Genomic DNA, 17911 nt, shown 5'->3' on the forward strand with positions numbered 1-17911 from the left:
GCCCATCCCAGATAGGACTCTCCAAGGGCCCTGTTTTTTTTCACCAGCCAGGAGAAATTATGTCTGATTTGCGAAGCAGCAGCCCACGACACTGGCTTAAGGTAAGGGAGGCTACATGTCAAGAGGCTGGCATTTTTAGTCTATAAAGGGAGGCGGTCTCTGCCTCTTAAAACTCACCATCAAGGGAGATTCAGAAGCTGCACGCAGTTGTCTGAGTCCATTCAGGCCTCTCTACTACAATATCACAAACTGGGTGGCTCATAAACAGATTCATTATTCCCAGTCCTGGAGGCTGGAAACTCCATGATAAAGGCATATTCAGCATTTTCAGTGTGAGATGAGGGCAGCTTCTTGGCTCATAGATGGCCATGTCCTCACATGTGAAAGTGCTGTGAGATCTCTCCAGGGCCTCTTACATAAGGACACCACCATTTGTATGGGTTCTGTTCTCATGATCTAATCACCTCCTATGCTCTCTCCTGCTGGCATTGCCTTGGGGGATAGGATTTCAACAAATGAACTTGGGGGATATAAATACTCATTCCATTGCAGTAGCCACAAGCAGTGTTGTTACCAGGAGACATCCGCCAGGTCAGTAACCTGGAAGACTGATGACTAGATAAGACCAGGTGATGACCAGATGTCTCATCCAGGTGGACTAGGGCCATGACAGGACCTTCAAAGACAGTCCTGGGGTGGTGGGAAAGAATCAGGAGTCCCACCCAGGACTCATAGTAAGAACCAAGCCCTGGGAGACACTGAGGCCCTGAGTGTCCTGGAGACAGTTCTCAAACAGGTGGTCCTCAGGTGAGGTCTAGCAACACCTCTGGGTTTCCAGGCATGCTCAGAAACAGACTGCCCAGCCTCTGTGCAGTGCCCTCGCAGTGCCTCACTGCTCTGTGTGGCTCTCTCCTAAAGGCAGCCAGTAAGCCTCTGGGTTTTGCTGGACTCATCAAGGTATGTCCGCAGATAGACTCCTACAGTGCCAGGAGCAAGGGGCAGAGGTGGCTGCAGCAGCCTGACCTAGAGTGCGGGAGTGAAGGCAGCTGGAGATCACATACACTGGGCATTGTTTGTGCTACAGCAGTAAGAAGTAATTCAGTTATTGCATGTTTACTCTACTCACAGTGTTATGCTAAATGCTTGGCACCCCTTGCTCCACAAGACCTTCAGAACAACTCTTGAAGCTGAGGACTGTCATTCCTGCCTTCCAAAAGAGGATCTGTCAGCTACCCCAAATCATCCCATAGTCAATTGAGAAGCTGGAATCCAAGATCCCTGAAACTCTGCCCCCTACTCTGGGGAGGAGAGAGGTGATGGCTAGACTCACAGACCTGGGTCAGAGCCAGCAGTCAAGGGGGGTTTAGTCAGGGGTCAAGAAATTTCTCGAACAGGCATGAGTCACTTTTAAAATGAGCTGGGTTGAACTCAACTCTACATAAAGAAGTTAAAGGCATAGCTGTTATATGACAGGTAGGACTGTCTTCTCCACTGTGCAGTGAAGGACCATGTCCCGCTCACCTCTAGGTATCCCTCTCAGAGTGAGACCCAGTGACAGACACTCAGCTTCACGAAAGTTATTTGCTAATTGTTTAGTGCCCAGAACAATGCCTGGCACATCGAGGGTGTTCAATAATTATTTGTTGCCTGAATGACTGAGCGGTTGTGTACTTTGTCTTCAGATGATGTGTGGAATCTTACTTCTCTACCTCCTCTTAGAGCGCTCCCCAACACCCCTGCCCAACATATTGGTCTTTCCCTTGGCTGTAGTCTCAGCCTTAGTGTCCCCCAGTGTTTTCCAGACAGCTGCTAAGCTCAGCCAATTAGTGTTCTCCTCCCCGCAACAAGAAGTTCCATGACAAAAAAAGAAAAAAAAAAAGAAAAAGAAAATAATGACCCCAAATCCTGGCTCTAGACAAGGTAAAAAAGAAAGAAAGAAAGAAATTCCATGACAACCAGATGGGGCTAGTTTCTCAGCAACTGTATTGAATATGGGGAAGGGGCATCACCACTCCCTGGGCATGTGTCCTCAAGCTTGCACAAGAAGTACTTAGGGACTACTGGGCAGACAGGAGGCAGGGCAGGGCAGGTGTCCATGGTAACTGGTGGAGGACACCAGGGGCAGCTCAGCTCTCCAAAGGGGAGGGTTCTTGCTGCTCCTGGGGCTGCTCCTGGGGCTGCTCTGGCCCTGCTCCAGGAACACCCTGTTCTGGGAGGACAAGGGCTGGGGACTTGTCCTGGTACTTCTTCTCCAGGGTGCTGAAGAAGGAGCTGACCTGGTCCCGCAGGTCCTTCTCCAGGAAGCTCAAGTGGCCTTCCACGTCCCCCGCGTAGGGGCCCAGCTTCTTCCTGAGCTGCTCCATTTGCTGTACCAAGGCTCTGCTGAAGGTCTCCCCATAGGGCTTCACATTTCTCTGGAACTCCTCTACCTGCTGGTCCAGGTGGCTGCTCAGCTGTGCCAGTGACTTCTGTAGCCCCTCGGTGTTGCCCCTCAGCTTGCTTCGGACATCATCCACCATGGGTATCAGCCTCTGCTGCAGCTCCTCGGTGTTGGCTGAGATCTTGGCCTTGAGCTCCTCTGCATTCTTCTTCATCTCGAAGGCCAGGCCCTCAAGCTGGTGGTTGAGCTTCTCCTGTACATCCTCTGCATAAGGGGCCAGGCTGCGGCGCAACTCCTCCACATTCTGGTCGATCTTGACCTTGAGCCCCTCAGTGTGGGGAGTGAGGTGCCCCTTGAGCTCCTCTACATTCTTGTCAAACTTGGCCTTCAACTCCTCCGCGAAGGGTGTCAGGGAGGCCTGCAGGTTGTCCACATTCTCCCACACCGCGCTCTCCATGCGCTGCACATAGGGAGTCAGCTGGCTGCGCAGCTGCTCTGCCTGCTTGTTGACCTGGGTGTGCAGCTCCTCGGCATAGGGCCCTAGGTGCTGCTGCAACTCTCGCACATTGTCCCCAATCTTCTGGCTCACTTCCTGAGCGTGGGGCAGCAGGCGGGTACGCAGGTCCTCCAGCTCCTTCCGAATCTCCTCCTTGAGCTTCTCCGAGTCCTTAGTCAGGCGCTCATGCAGCTCCATGGCAAAGGGCACCAGCTTTTTCTGCAGGACGCTGGTGTAGGTGTTCACATCGCTGACTTTGTCCTGGAAGAGGGTGCTGCGGGGGAAGGGCATAGAGGGCCACCATTACACATGTGCAACACTCCCCTGGTACACATCTGCCCAGCACAGGTGTTTGGTAGGAGATCTGGAGCTTAACCATCTTTTTACCTTATGGGTCTCCCTAGCTGGGGTCCTGATATGAGGGAATAGATGTGCAGACTGTCACTATATTGAATTTGTATCTCTGTACTTCCCACTGAGTTGAAGTGTCATTATCCACCCATCACAGGTGCACAAGCAGGCTTCCTCTCCTCGGCTGTGAAGAATGGGAGTGAACTAGGAGTCTTTCAGCCTAGGTGCACTGTGACAGAGTCATATTGTGTCTTAGAATGTTTTCGACCTCAGCAGCACAAGGTGCTGATTTCCTTACATGTGCCCGGGAGCTTCCCAAATACCTCCTTTCCCCAGATTTCATGGGGGAATTTGCTTCAGGAATATGTTAGAAGCCAGCCTGTGTGACATTTCCCTCCTTCGTTTTCTTCCATGAACCCCAGTGACAGAATGTGGCCATTTGTCAAACTCTACAGCATTAAATCAGGAAGGTGCTGTACGGATAATTTGGTACAACCTCCCTGTTTTCATTTAGATCCAGAGCCCAGGAACCCCAGTCAGCAGCAAGGCAGTGATTATCCTAAGTGCTGTGTCCTACCTCTGCCCTCAGCCCTTGCGTGTGCTTGGATTGGCTTCTAAGAAGCCCTGCTCTTCAGGCTGTGCCACCTCCTCCCACCTCCTTACTTGAGCTGCTGGGTGATTTCTGACTTCTGCAGATGTTCCACCGCCTCCTTGGCATTGTTCCTCAGCTGGCTGAAGTAGTTCCACATCATAGTAGCCACCTCATCAGCACTGACCTCTGCCTGGGCACCTGGGCAGGGAACAGAAAGCAACTCATGCACACCTGTCTCTTCCCTGGCTCCTCAGCTCCAGCTCTGAGGTGAAGAGTAGAGGATGGCAAGGAACCCACTCACTTTCTCTCTCTGGGCTTAGCCTGGTAGCACCAATGCTAGTGAGCCTGCCCACCACTGGGCAAGTGCCAGCTCTTGTGTGGTAGCTGGATAGGGCCTGTGTCCAACCTGAGGCCTCTGAAGTACCTGCTGGCCTTAGCCCAGCCTTTCCACTCTGCCCACTCACTGCAGCAGTCGGAGACATGGTCCAAAGATAGCTTCTACTTACTGTTAACAACCACCAGGGCCAGGCCCAGTACCACCGCCTTCAGGAACATCCTGGGCTCCTTGCTGGGCTACAGGGCTCTCAGCTGCTCTGGGTTTTCCTGGCGTCAGCAGAGAACAGATCCTTGGCTCACCTATGCCGCTGGGAGAACTGACTGGAGCCCAGAACCAGCCCAGCATTTAAAGCTCCTCCAAGACGCCCTCTCCACCTCCCTCCCCTGTGCGCCTCCACGCTGGAGGGTGACACATTCCCAGGAGGCCTCTTGGACTTTACTGACCCTAAGTCTACGTGGAAGCTGATGGCAGACTGGGGCTTCTGTCCTAGGCCGGGCCCCACCCAGTGCAGGAGGGCAGGTGGGGGGAGCCGTGAGCTGTGGGAGAAACATGGCCCAGAGGAGCCCAGAGCAGGACGATGCCGCAGGAGCCCTGCTGGCTGCTCTGGGTCTGTGCCAGGCTGGGGGACAAGGTCCACATGTCTGTCTGGCCCAGTGGAGACAGCCACCCACCCCTACAGCTGCCACCAACACAGACTCCTTGCTAGAGCAGAGAACTCTGGACCAGGCCTCTACAGGGCTACAGATGGGACGCTGTGTAGTTGTGCCCAGAGGTGTTTTGCCCTGGAGGTGCCCATGACAGCCTCTGTGCAGGTGATGGGATAGGCAGGAACCCTGTGCTGAAGGGGTTAATAGTAAGTGTGCTTTGTGTTCCAAACTGTGCTGCCTTGGGTAGTTACCTATTCAAAGCCCGAGCCTCGGTTTCCCCTCAGAACAGTGACGATGTTCCACACATGAAATAAGATGGTGCCTGTGAAGTGGGCAGGATGGTGCCACACACAGAGTAAGCTTTGAAAACTAGTGCTTAGGGTTAGTAATCACAGCATTTTGCAGATTTGGACCAAGGCAGGAAGTGCAGTAGAGAGCTCATCCTCTCTGAGGGTGACCAGGCAGACTAGAGGTAGGTGACAGGGTGCGGGGAGCAGCCTGAGGCCTGATTGCTGCCCCCAGCCCCACCCCAGGCTTGTGCAGAATGGCAAGACCCAAGGCTCCCTTTGGCCCTCTCACTGGGCTGGAGAGTGGCCAGGCTGCTGGGTCTTCCTCATAGACTTCTTCCTGTACTCTGGAGATGTCGCACCTAGTCACATGGGGGCTCCAGTGGACCATGCACCCGCTGTGACTAGGTGAGAACACTGCCATACTGTGCTGTAGGCTCTGTCTGGAGCTCCATGCCAGTCACAGGTGGCCACCCCTTCTTTGTAAAATGAAAACCCTCAGAGCAAAACACAATGGCGCTAAGTCTGATTTACCATTTCTCCCTCCCTTTCTTTTTCCTTCCTTTTCTTCTCTCCCTCTTCCCCCACCACTCCCCACCTCCTCTTCTTCCTCTTCTTCTCATACTCCAGAGTGACCCAAAGTCTTGCAAGGTTGAAGACAGTGAAAAGGCCTCTAACACCTGCCCCCCTCATGCTGGGTCCCCACGACACTACAACGCTCCCCATGTCACCACGGTTGCCTCTACTGTCCAAGAGTTTACTCCTTTCTGAGCAGCCCATGCCAGCTCAGGAGTTTTTAAATTCAGACTCTAGCATCTGAATCCCTGGGTTTATGTCTGGGTTCCCCTGTGTCTGCCTGGGTGGCCTTGGGCAGGTCTCGTAAGTTCTCTGAGGTCTGGTTCTTTCCATGGAAGTAATCCTAGCACCTTCCTCCTGGGCTCTCCAGCCAGAGATGATCTGTGTGAAGCTCATGACAGTGAGCCTGATGCCTTAAGAGGTGCTTAGTAAGTATTGAGCCATGTTTTATCCTAAAAGGCTCACCTTCGTGTGACATTGACATGTTTGTCCCAATCCTGCTGCCAAATCAGGCTCGGTCCAGACTGGGGTGGGTGCAAAGGTCATTGCTTAGGGCCCCGCTCTTCCCCCCTCTGCCAGGTGAGTCACCAAAAACACCTCTGCTGCAGTCTGCTGACTTTCTGGACTTGTAAGCCCTGCCAGCATGGGACAGGTCCAGAGGTACTTCTGTGTCACCTGTTCACTGAGTGTCTCTATCTACACTAGGAGGGCCTGAGTCACTAGAGTGTGTCTAAGAGCACCTGCCAGGATGAGGAGGACTCACAGAAGTACGAAAACATCAAAACTGTCTGCAATACAGAGTTTGGGCCCAGGGCTAAGGGGCTGGCTAGGCAGTACACACACTGGCCCCCAAGGGAGGGCACGATGTCAAGAATGCTGTCCATCCTTCCCCAGATCTGCGCCTATGTGTGGGCCAGGGAGAGAACAAGAGTGCATTGCCTGTGCTGTGATGGAAAAGAACAAATTCAGCCTGTCAGCTGGGACTCCCAAAGGGCCCATGTGATCTCGGACAGTAATGTCCTTCTCTGAGCCTCAGTTTCCTTGTCTGTGCTCAGACAGGCTTCATGGCTGGTGAGGCAATGAGGCCAAAAGCCTGACACTACCTATAGCTGTCTCTTCTGTCTACACAGGAGAGTGACGCAGGGGTCAGTACAAAGGCCAACATTAGGAGCAGATAGCTCAGACCCAGCCACAGATGTGACGGGGCGTGCGGGCGCACCACTAGACACGTGTCATGTAGCCACATGTCCTTGAATCAGCTTCGTACTAGCCCTCTTTCTGGGGCAGAACTAAGCAGAGGAGAATCTGGGTAGGACACTAGGAAGAACTTGCAGCAAGGAGAGGTATAGTGAAGGGCTTCTGGCCAGCAAGGTTGAATGGGACCAGGTCAAATCAGTGGCAGGGGCGTGGGTCTGGGGATTCATGTGCCGAGAAGCAGAGGGATAGGACATTCTCAGACCCAGCTGGTCAGCTCCCCCTTTCCCTACTCCCCACTGGTACTTCCCCAGATCTGTGGAGCCCATCTTTCCAGGGGAGTCATGGAGAGTGGCAGGTGTGGCTTAGGCCAGCCCCTGAGAGGGCCCCATGGAAGCGCCACCGGCTGGCGGGGTAGGCACCGGCACTGCTGACCAAGTGAAGGACTTTCAGATGGCCCAGCAGGCTGGGAGTCATCACACACAGCACACCGGCTACGTGGACACACACCCAGGCTCCCCACTCATGTCTTCTGAGCACCTGGGCTCAGTGGCTGCGGGCTGTGCAGGAGGGAGGACAGGTGGAAGGGACCTGGCCAGTCTACCCAGGGTCAAGGCCCTTGTGCCACCTCCTAGCCCTGGTAATATCCCCACTGTGCTTTGCCTCTGGGGTAAGGAACAGTCTGGGACACAAGAGTAAAGTGGTCACTGTGACCCCTCTGCCCACCCCACTGCCCAAATCTCCCAGGACTCTGTATTACCTTCCTTCTTCCCCATGCATCACCAAGTCTATTCCCAGAAAGTGAGCTAAAATGGATTTGCTCTGTGTAAGTGGCTAGTAAGTCTCTGGGGGGCGGGGTGGTCTCACCTCTCCAGTCTGTCTGAATGTTTAAGGACTTGCTTTCTACCTGTGCTCATGTAGATAGGTCTCTCCCTCTTTGGGTCTCAGATTTCCTGCCTATAAAATGGAGTTAATGTTTAATCCACAGGGTTCTGACTACTTGCATTTTAACAGAAAACAAGGTCTTTAGCAAAGGAATGAATCCCTAATAGAGAAAATTCAGGTTTCATCTGTGAGTAAAGAATTCTGAGGGTAGGGCCAAGCCACTTCCCTAGGAGTCTGGCTTCACACTGTGAGATTAATTTTCTCTTCCTGGGAGGATGGCTGCCTGCCAAAAGCCCTATTTCGATGTTGCTGGCTCCTGCCTTGAACTAGACTGTGTGTTTGTGAAGCACCCTGTGGACCAGCTGCTTTGTACATGCAGTATTTCACTGACTTGTCTCTGCAACTCTGGAAAATCAGTATTGGATTCCCATTTACAGAGGAGAAAATTGAGGCTCTGGGATTAGATCTCCGGCCATACGTCACATGAGTGAAAGACAAAGGCGTCATTGAAAGCTACGATTTCCTGGCTCCAAAGTCCCCGCAGCTAGAAGGCAATGTCCCCTGACATTGCTATCCTCCCTGTGGCTCTCAGTGTGCCCTCTGGGACTATCCTAGCCCCGAGAAGCCAGAGCAGTGTCTGCCCCCCAGAACTCCTCTGTGCCTGAGCCCCTGCAGCCTGGCCTCTCCACACTCACTCCTTCCAGTTGTCACATGGCCAGAGCTGCAGGAGGAGCCCAGAGCCCAGAGCCCAGTGGAGAGGAGTGTTGGGGCCACCTGGCTCAGGGAGGGCTCCCTGTCCCTGCCCTGGGGATGTTATCAGTGGGTCCAGAGTGCAAGAGTCCTGAGGGGCACAGGAGGAGGGACGGACAAAGGCCTTGGGCTCAGACCACCCTTTGCCCTTCTTCCGGCCAGCCCTGCCCTGGCTCAGCTGTTGGGAGCACTGCGTGTTAGAAGCCCTGAGGTGGAGGTGCTGGGGGCTGTGTGAACCTGGCTGCTGCCTTCCCACACAGGACCTGCCCTTTGCCCTTCCATGCTGCCCTGCAGATGCCCCATCCCACAGCCCTGAGTGACTCTCAGGACTGAGGAAGCCCATCACTCCAACTCCAGGCTAGTGCAGGGCTCGACAGGGAAGCATGCACCTGAAAACTCACATATGAAGGAGCTGAGGTGAATCCAGGGCCCCTGGCTCATCCCCAAAAGCCTCTCTCTTCTCACCAGCCTCCTGGGGAGTCAGTCTGGAGAAGGAGTGGGGTCTCCCCAGGCCTGCTCAGGAGCAGACCATGTGGCTGTGGGGGTGGGGGGAAGGTGAGCCCCCAGGCACAGCCTGGGATCCCGGGCTCCTCTGGCAGCAGATGCAGCTGGTCTCTGCTTCAGGCCCTGCTCTCCCGTCAGCAGGTGACCTTTGCCCTGCTCACTGGGCCCTCTGTGCCCGCTGTCCTCCCCTGGGGACAATATAAAACAGGTCAGAACCACCCTCTTGCCTTCCTATTCAGTTCATACCTAGAAGCAACTACTCCAGGTAATGCCCTTGGGACGGGGCAAGGGGAGGAGGGAGGAGGGCAGGAGTGGCCAGAGAAGGCTCCTTGTGCCCAGCCAGCAGGCCTAGAAGAGAGTTTGCAGGAGCCTAGGAAGTCACGGGTGACATGCATGTACCCCATCCCCAACTGTGCCCCGGGGAAACAGAGGCCCAGGAAGAAGGGGTGGTCAAGCTGGACTGGAACTGATACCCATGCTGCGTATCTCTCCTCTCTTTGAGGGCTAGAAGAAGCCCTTGACACCCAACCCTAGCCCAGACAGGGAGATGAGGGAATTGAGGCCTTCATTCCCAGTCTGGGGGTTTTCTGTGGCATCCCTCCCTGACAGACTATGTTAACCCCTTCTTCTGCTGACCCACCTCAAAGGCTCAGAGGTGGGGGGATGTAGGGAGCTCTCACGGGACTCTTTTCTGCAGGAATAGAGGCGCCATGCAGCCCCGGGTACTCCTCACTGTGATCCTCCTGGCACTCTTGGCCTCTGCCCGTAAGCGCTTTCTGGGAACCGGGCTTCAGGCAATGTGGGAAGTAATTTGGGGCTTCTATGCCCTGTGAGTGGTGGTCAGGTGGGAGCCAAGGGGCCTCTGGGGGCCAAGCCACCCCTGCTCAGTTCTGCTTTCCCAGCAGGAGCTACGGAGACCGAGGACGCCTCCCTCCTGGGCTACATGCAGGACTACGTGCAGGGTTATGTGCAGCATGCCTCCAAGACCGCCCAGGACGCACTGACCAAGATGCAGGACTTTGAGATGGCCCAGCAGGCCAGGTACGCCCACTAGGCCTCCTGGTCCTCTGTGCCAGCTCTTTCTGTCCCCACTTGGCCTGCCCTCCCCTGGAAAGAGCTCTGGTGACTAGAGTGTGACTCTATCAGCCCAGCCCAGGCCTGCACCTCTTTGAGCCTCCCTGTCCCCTCAAGGGGCCAGGGGAAAGGTGTCAGAGGTGGGGCCCCCTTCCTCTACTGCCCTCTTTCTCCCTAGTACAGCCCTGAGGTGGGCCAGCTTAGCCCTTACTGCCGTTTTCCTCTCCTGACCGTGGGGCGAGAGGGTTGCCAATTCTAGCCTGGAAGTGGAGGGGTGTTTTCCTCTGCTAGTGCGGGCAGAAGTCTGTCCTGGTGTCCCCAGCCGTCCTACCCAAGAGTCCTCAGCTCTCCCTGATCCCCTGCTGGCTTCGGAGGCAAATGCTGCTAGTCATCAGGGTGGGCTATGGACTGGGTATTATTTTCCTCACTTTGCAGAAAAGAAAACTGAGGCTCAGAAAAGGACCTGGTTGAGATTATACAGCTAGTCAGTCCCCCAGTTATTTTCTGAATGAGGGAGCCAGCTTCTCTATCCCTCTTTTTCCCCACCGGGAGCCCCAGGGTACACAGCACCAGGGGACAGCATTGGCCTGAAAGACAAAGTAGCCCTGACCTTACACATTGCTCACTCAACACTTTGTGCCTTGAGCCCAAGGACTGGGGGGCAGTAGCAATGATCTGACCCAACCTGGAGAAATGTGGGGTTAGACGGTGCTGGTTCCCTTCACCGCCTCTGCATCTCTTCTGCTTGGGGTGATGGCTGCTTGTGCTTGCTGACTGAGGCCTTGGGGGCATTGCTTGGTAAGGCTGGGGGAGGGAGGAGAGTCAGCGGAGATGTTGGGGAGTGTGGGTCCCACAGCCAGAACATCTCTGACACTCATCTTTACTGCGACCTCTTTCTGATTTCCCCCAGGGGCTGGATGAGTGATAGCTTAAGCTCCCTGCAAGATTATTGGAGCTCCTTCAAGGGCAAGTGGTCCGGGTTCTGGGATGCTACCCATGAGGAGGCCAGGCCATCCCCGGCACCTGAGGGCATCTGAGATCTCAAGGTTCCAAGTGCCTATCCACTGGTCCTGCCAGCTCCCTGGGCCCTGTGGCCTCCAGGGCTTCCCCCGCATTAGCTTGAAAAGGACAGTACTCTCAGTGCTCCCACCCTAGATCTGGCCACCTCCAATTGTGCTGCTTCCCAATAAAGCTGGATGAGAAGCTGCCACGAGCAGATGTCCCTCATGTGCTGCAGGGGGGAGTGGGAAAGAGCTGGGCCCGGGCTGTGTAGTCTCTTAGCCCAAGTTTCCTCATCTGTAAGGTAGGAAGAACCCACTTAACTTGCTTGCCTTGATAGGCTTGTGTGAAAGGTCACACAGAATGACAGATTTGACAACACAGTATCAACTCTCCAGTGCTGTAGAGTGTGACTTCAGCGTGTGCTCTATGTTGGGTTGGCACTGCTGTGTTATCATCAGAGTTGAGACTATATTTGTTCACCAAAACTGAGCAGGCCACAGGGGCCTGATAAGCACATCTAGGGGAAGTAAGTGGGATGCAGGCAGTCAGAATCAAGCAAGATTCTTGCCTTGGCTCCACCACTTAATATCAGATTGTTTCCGACTTGTCAAGTAGGCACAATCATGTCTCTGAAGTCAAGTATGATGCCGCACGCCTGTAATCTCAGCACTCAGGAGGCTCAGGCAGGAGCATCACAAGTTTGTGATCAGCCTGAGCTACACAGTTAATTCAAGGCCAGCCTGGACTACATAGTGAAACCTTTTTTTCAAATAACCGATGATAATGATGATGATGATGATGATGATGCTACTGGAGATTTGTTATGAGAACACAATGGTGTAGTGTTTAAAGGCCTCTGGCACAGCATCTGTACCATCTGTCAAAGCTAGCTGAAAAAAAAAGTTAAAAAATGGGCCAGGGACTTAGCTCAGGGGCACTGCACCTGCCTCACGTGCACCACATGCACAAGGTCCTGAGTTCAATCCCCGGTACCACACACATACAAAAAAAGTAAAAAAGCTGCCTGAGAAGGGATTGTCAGCTGACCTGACTGGCCTCTTAGGACCAGGACTAGAAGGGGATCTGCAAAGGAACCCATAGTCTCCCCAGCAGGGGTTGTTCTTTGTGTCCTCCACTGCCCAACAGATACTCACAGCAGAAGTGGTCCCACTCTACAGATGAACCAAGGTTTAGAAGAGCTCTTGCCCAGTGTCGCAGAGCCACCAAATGGCAGGGCCAGACCTTGAGCCCTCAAGCCCAGGTCAGCGGCCCACAATCTGCTTAACTGACATGGAGAAAAAGATCTTTGTTAGTCCTCTGCCAGCTACTGAGAGCTCTCTTCCAGATCTTGGTGGCAGTGGTACAACCAGCCCTACCCGGACTGCTTCCTCTTTGGAAATCCACCTGGCTTCTCTTCCTGCTCAACTACAGCAACCACACCTGGGAAATGTCCCCACCTGAATCTGACTTGACACTTTTTGTAGCTCTGGATGATCAGAACCTAAAAAGCCTACTCCTTTATTCAAGGGGTTGTTTAGATACACTAGAAATGGAGAAGGGACAGAGACCGGCACCATGGGGAAACAGGGCCTGTGGATGTGGGGAGCTCTGGGAAAAACACATACATGCATAGGGGAACACACAGATGAATGTGTGAAGAGGGGACAGCTACAAAGAGGAATATTCATGTGGAAATGTGCACGTATGTGTGCACACCAATGTGGACTTGAATTCCTGGCCACGCAATTTTTAAAAGAAATGATCATAGATGCCTATGGGCAGATGGATCTCAAATGAGCAGCCCAGCCCATCTTGCCTTTCACTCAGTGGTGACTTCAAGTCTTCAAGCTTCAGCTTCACGTGGAGACCTGGACCTGATGACAGTCTACCCAGATTTGGGGAAGGATGCAGTGAGGGATATGAAGGCACCAGGGAAATAAAAGGATGCTAAAGAGACGGTTTCTGACATGACCCAGAGCTGGCAGGAGAGGGGTGGCAGTGCCTGGAGCCACATGCGTATATGGCTGGTTTCCAAAGCTGTGCCTGTTTAGGGGTTGGGGGAGTAGAAGAGTTGGCCCTGCTCCCATGAAAAACAAAAGGAAAGTGTTAAAGAGGTTTTCAAATCCATAAAGGAGGAAGGAGCAAGCTCCAAGCATCGTTTGTACCTGCTGAAATCTTTCATGTTCTAAGGGCTCCTCGAGCCCATTCAACCAGCTTGGAGCCAGAAAGCTGGAAGAAGCTCCCGTCCTGGGCCCAGGTCCCACGGAGAAACACTCTGGGGCAGGGGACCACTTCCCCAAGCAGAGACAGGTTTGAGCAGTTAGGGTTTGAGCCTGTGCACTTGGCAATAGGTGACCTGTCACTTTGCCTGGCCCTCAGTTACCTCCTTTCTATGAGCCATGTTAGGACTGGGGTTCTGCTCTCCGCTGCTAACCAGCCCGCTGCCCTGCAGGACCTCCACCATGGATAAAGGCCCTGCAGAGGCTGAGCCTGAACTCATCTTTGTAGGAAGCAGGCAGGAAGGCCCTGCTTCGTTGCCAAAGTATCCCACTCCATCCCAGCCCCCTTGGTTGGCCCCTCCAGTGCCCCACACCCCACTTCAATTTTCCCCAAGAGAAAGAAGCTGTTTTCTACTTTGGAAATATTTATTCTAAGAAACTGAATGCTGGTAAGAGAAGGAGGAGGTGGCAGCAGCTGGCACCTCACTGGGTCGTAACGTGCTTGGTGATCTGGTCGAAGGTGTTCTTAATGTTGGTCTTAAAGTTCTCCGCCACGGGCAGAAGGCCTTGGCGAAGGTCTTCCAGGATGGGCTTGGCCTTCTTGCTAAATGTTCTCAGGTGCTCGCTGGCCTTGGTCTGGTACTCTGCAAGGGAAGTGCTCTCCTTGATTGCCCCCAGACGCTCCGCCAGGATCTGTCCCATCTCTTCAGTGTAGGTCCTCAGATGAGAGCGCAGCTCATCCATGTGTACGAGTGCGTGATCCTTCAGGTCCTTGCCTAGGGGACCTAGCTTTTCCTGCAACTCCTTCAGCTGCTGGTGGGCACCATCGCGCAGCTCCAGGCTCAGTGGCTCTACTTTATGGCGGTAGCGCTTCACCTCTTCCTGCATCTTCTCCTGGAAGCTGTCCAGGAAGGGCTGCACCTTCTTTTTCACCTTCTCCAGATCCTTGTTCATCTCCTCCCTCAGCCACGCTGTGTCTTTTTCGAAGGTATCCCAGAACTCCTGGGACACGTGACCAAGCTGCTCGCGTAACTTACTGAAGGCAGACGATAAGGTGTCCCAGTTTTCCAGGAGATTCAGGCTGGAGTAGGAGAAAAGGTGGCTATGGGGTGGCCTCCCAGGCACCCTGGACTGCCAGGGATCTGCTGGTCCCGGTGTGACCTGTGCTGGGAGTGCAGTAGCTGTGTTCTTGGCTTTTCCCATGCACACCTCACTCCCAGCACCTCCACCCTGTGTCGTGTTGTACAGATGGCCTGATCACAGAGTGGAGCCAGATGGAGCCAGACCTCGGGCTGGTGCCCGGTGTTGAAGGTCACTCCCTTATCTGAAGACAGCCAGCCCAGGAAGTGCAGAAGGGCAAGAGCTTGCTGCCCTGGTGGGCACAATGTGCTGCTGCGGTTTCTGATTACTATAGGGCCTGTGACCCTGCATGAGGATCCTATCCCTGTATCTCCATTCACACCTGCTAAGGGGCCCAGCACATTCTGTAGCAGCACAGGATTTGGCTAGTCTGGCTACAGCTTCCCACCGGCCTTTCTGCCTCTGGGATCTCCCCTTCCCCCAGGCCCAGGCTGGGTCCTTACTTTAGCTGTTTCCCCAAGGTGGAGGCATCCAGCTGGGCCACATAGTCTTTGCCACTCTCTTGGATTACATCCACATACATGGTAGCAAAATCCTTCACGCGGTCCCATGAGGTCTGGGGCTCATCTCTTTGCCAGAAGTGCCGAGCCTGGCTCCCTGGGGTTGGAGAGGGGACCCAGATCAGGCCAGCTCTCTGAGACTAGAGGAGGGCCAAGAGAGAAACTCTGCTCCCTGTGCCCCGCAGGGAGAGCCACCAGGGCATAGCGAGAAGGCCCCCGATGGTTGATCCCTTGGTCAGGGACACCTACCAGTCAGGAAGAGCACAGCCACGGCTAGCACCACAGCTTTCATTCCGAAGTATGTGTGACCTGAAGGAGAGGAGGGGCTTGGCTAAGGGGGCTTCTAGCATGAGGAGCTTCGTGCTCCCCACACATTCCAGCCGGGGAGGAGGAGGGACCCAGAGTGGGACAAGGTCCTGGGAACCCAGTTCCTGGCTGGGCAGAGTCAAGCATCACTTTCCTGGAGCTGGGAAACCAGAGCGGCTTGGGACGAGGAGCCGTACTTACCTCCCTGGAGCTCTCAGGCGAGTCTCTGAGCCAGACTCTGAGCATCCAGATCTCCCTGGCCTATTTATATCTCCAGGCAGGGGCTGGGCTGGAAGGCTGATAAGCCCAAATGAGCCCTGTCACTGCTCACTGGTTGTGGCAATGTGGAACTGAGAGTTCAAGGATCAGCTTTGTCCCTGGGGCTGGGCAAATAGAGTGGGCAAACAGGAAACTGCGGGGGGGCTACAAGGCAGGGGTCAATGGTTCAGGTGGGGGCAGGAAAGTGGTTTCGGATTTGAGGATCTGCGTGGGGTCCGTGGGGCAGCTGTGCCCATCCCCCTCCCCTGTGGGAGTACATGCCATTGTTCCTTGTGGTGGCAGCAGGGAGAGAGAAGGGACCTGGGATTCCTCCACAGCTCTCCTCAGCTGACTTCTTGCATTCCAGGGAGACTGACTGCAGGTCTCAGGGCCCTGCCCCTGCACCCAACACTGGTCTCCTGTGGTCTCCAAGGTGCGGCACACCTCTCTCTACCCTCCACAGTCCTCCTAAGCCCTAAGTCCAAGGGAGCTGGGGTTCCAGGGAACTGCCTGGTGAGAATGCAGGCCAGAGGCTTGGAGCCCCAAACTGAGGTCACAGATACTTATTTCAAAACAAATGCTAGAGACCAAGATAGAGTGGCCAACTTTTAATTCTGTCCTATAAAGATGTTATCCCTGCCTCACCTCAAGGATGACCTCACCATCTACCATGACCACCACTTCAAAAAAGATGGCATCGAACACCCAAAGAGGCATCATCTCAGGAGTAGAGCACAGCATTTGTTTCTCACATTGAAGACTTAGGCATTTGCATTGCTTGTGCATACATCAGATCGCACATGGGTGGGGATACCAGCTCTTAGGAGTCCCTGCATAGGGAAAGACCCCTTTGTGGAGTTGGTGGCAGGAGACTAGTTTTTCATTTCATTTTGCCAGCATTTTGCTGGAGGTGGACTGTGAGAAAGTTATGTACTCTGAGTCTCCATTTCCTTTCAGCAAAATGGATTCTAGAATGATCAGTGGTGTTGGTGCCCCTGATAGAAACTGAACGGAATTGGTGAATGTTAGCAGCACGATCTTGCAAGGGTTGGGAAGCCCTTCTACCGGGTCACTGGCAGGAAGAACCTGGTCAGAGTCTGTGAATGTACAAGCTGAGAGGAACTTTAAGACCAATTACTCTGGCTCGTCCCCACCCTGCCCCCTGCCAATAAGAAACTGAAAGAATTTTGTTAGTATTTCTCATCCTTCAGAGTAAGAGGCCAGGATGGATCTGGACTTGGGACCCAGGCCCCACACCATCTATCTGTCTTGGAAATTTCCTCTCTAGAAACCAGCCTGGTGTCTGTCTGTCATTCCTCTCCCACTCTGGCTGGTCTCATGTGTGTGAGAAGCCTCTGACCAAAAAACCTTAGATTTGTTTGTTGTTTGTTTTTGGTACCGGGGATCAAACTCAGGCCCTTGCACTTGCGAGGCAGGTGGCGGAACCACTGAGCCAAACCCCCGAGCCAAAGCCCCAGCCCCAAAAACTTTAGATATGAATCCTGGTCTGTATAACCCTTATTAACCATATGACCTCGGGCAAGTTACATAACCTTCCCACACCTGTTTCTTATCTGCTAAACAAAGATAGTGATACAACACGCCATCTCTTAAAGTTATAACCGGGATCAGTGTGTGGTAGGCAAAACAGTGGCCCTCCAAAGACACACGAATCCCTCCAGTCTGTAACTGTGACCTTACATGGCAAAAGGGTTTTTTTGGTAAATGGTGATGAGGAACTTTAAGCTGGAGTGGTTAGCTGGGATCACCAGGTGGGCAGTAACCACAGGAGCCCTTTAATATGCAGGAGAGGGGCAGGAGAGTGGAAGTGGAGGCCAGAGAACATGAACATAGGAAGGGGGTCGCAAGCAACTCTGCCTAGAAGATGTAAGAGGCAAAGGACCAGATTTCCTTTTAGAGCCTCCAGAAGGAGCAACCTCTACTGACACCATGATTTTAGTCTAGTTGTTTTTGGTACCGGGGATCAAACTCAGGACCTTGCACTTGCGAGGCAGGCGGCGGAACCGCTGAACTAAATCCCTGGCCCAATGTGACCCATTTTGGTCTTCTGACCCCCAGTACTTGGTAAGATAAATTTGTGTTGTTTGAAGCATGAAATTTAAACATGAATGCAAAACTGTTAGAACTGTCAAGATAAAGAGTGACTATTCTGTATCCTCAGTTCTTGTTTCTGGACTCTTATTCCCTTATTGCCACCACAAACATACTTGTACTGCAAGATCTTAGCTAGCTGCCCAAGACCTCAGCTCACAGCAGCACAAGTCAGGGAAATTCACATCTCTTTGGCTTTCCTTGCAGTGCCAAGATGTGGAGCATCTGTCCCAGGACAGAACCAGCCCCAGATGTCTGCGGGACTGTGCACAGGAGATGATTTTTTTTTTTTTTTTTTTTT

General features: G+C 53.6%; 3 protein-coding genes across 6 annotated transcripts in view; 1 reads left to right on the plus strand and 2 right to left on the minus strand.

Moving 5' to 3' along the window:
• Window positions 1-1960: 1960 nt before the first annotated feature.
• Window positions 1961-4648, minus strand: Apoa4 (apolipoprotein A4). The gene is made up of 3 exons (XM_010629401.2): window positions 4326-4648; window positions 3891-4017; window positions 1961-3150 (listed from the first exon to the last, which is right to left on the minus strand). The coding sequence occupies exons 1-3, from the start codon at window positions 4372-4374 to the stop codon at window positions 2127-2129; spliced, it is 1200 nt and encodes a 399-aa protein (XP_010627703.1). The 5' UTR covers window positions 4375-4648; the 3' UTR covers window positions 1961-2126.
• Window positions 4649-8808: 4160 nt separating this feature from the next.
• Window positions 8809-17911, plus strand: part of Apoc3 (apolipoprotein C3) — a 14558-nt gene continuing 5455 nt past the window's right edge. The window contains exons 1-4 of one of the 4 annotated variants that reach the window (XM_033764358.1): window positions 8830-8912; window positions 9697-9764; window positions 9902-10040; window positions 10984-11283. In XM_033764358.1, coding sequence (XP_033620249.1) covers window positions 8899-8912; window positions 9697-9764; window positions 9902-10040; window positions 10984-11110 — 348 coding nt within the window. In that variant the 5' untranslated portion in view covers window positions 8830-8898 and the 3' untranslated portion in view covers window positions 11111-11283. Of the gene's footprint in view, window positions 8913-9696; window positions 9765-9901; window positions 10041-10983; window positions 11284-17911 lie in introns of those variants that run through there. The other 3 variants (XM_033764359.1, XM_033764357.1, XM_033764360.1) reach the window with 3 other exon arrangements.
• On the minus strand, window positions 13702-15501 carry Apoa1 (apolipoprotein A1). Its single transcript, XM_010629396.2, has 4 exons — window positions 15442-15501; window positions 15184-15243; window positions 14878-15031; window positions 13702-14375 (listed from the first exon to the last, which is right to left on the minus strand). Exons 2-4 carry the CDS (start codon window positions 15224-15226, stop codon window positions 13778-13780), a joined length of 795 nt encoding a protein of 264 aa, XP_010627698.1. The 5' UTR covers window positions 15227-15243; window positions 15442-15501; the 3' UTR covers window positions 13702-13777.

This window comes from Fukomys damarensis, unplaced genomic scaffold, assembly GCF_012274545.1.
Source record: "Fukomys damarensis isolate Sample0158 unplaced genomic scaffold, DMR_v1.0_HiC HiC_scaffold_16, whole genome shotgun sequence".
NCBI lineage: Eukaryota > Metazoa > Chordata > Mammalia > Rodentia > Bathyergidae > Fukomys > Fukomys damarensis.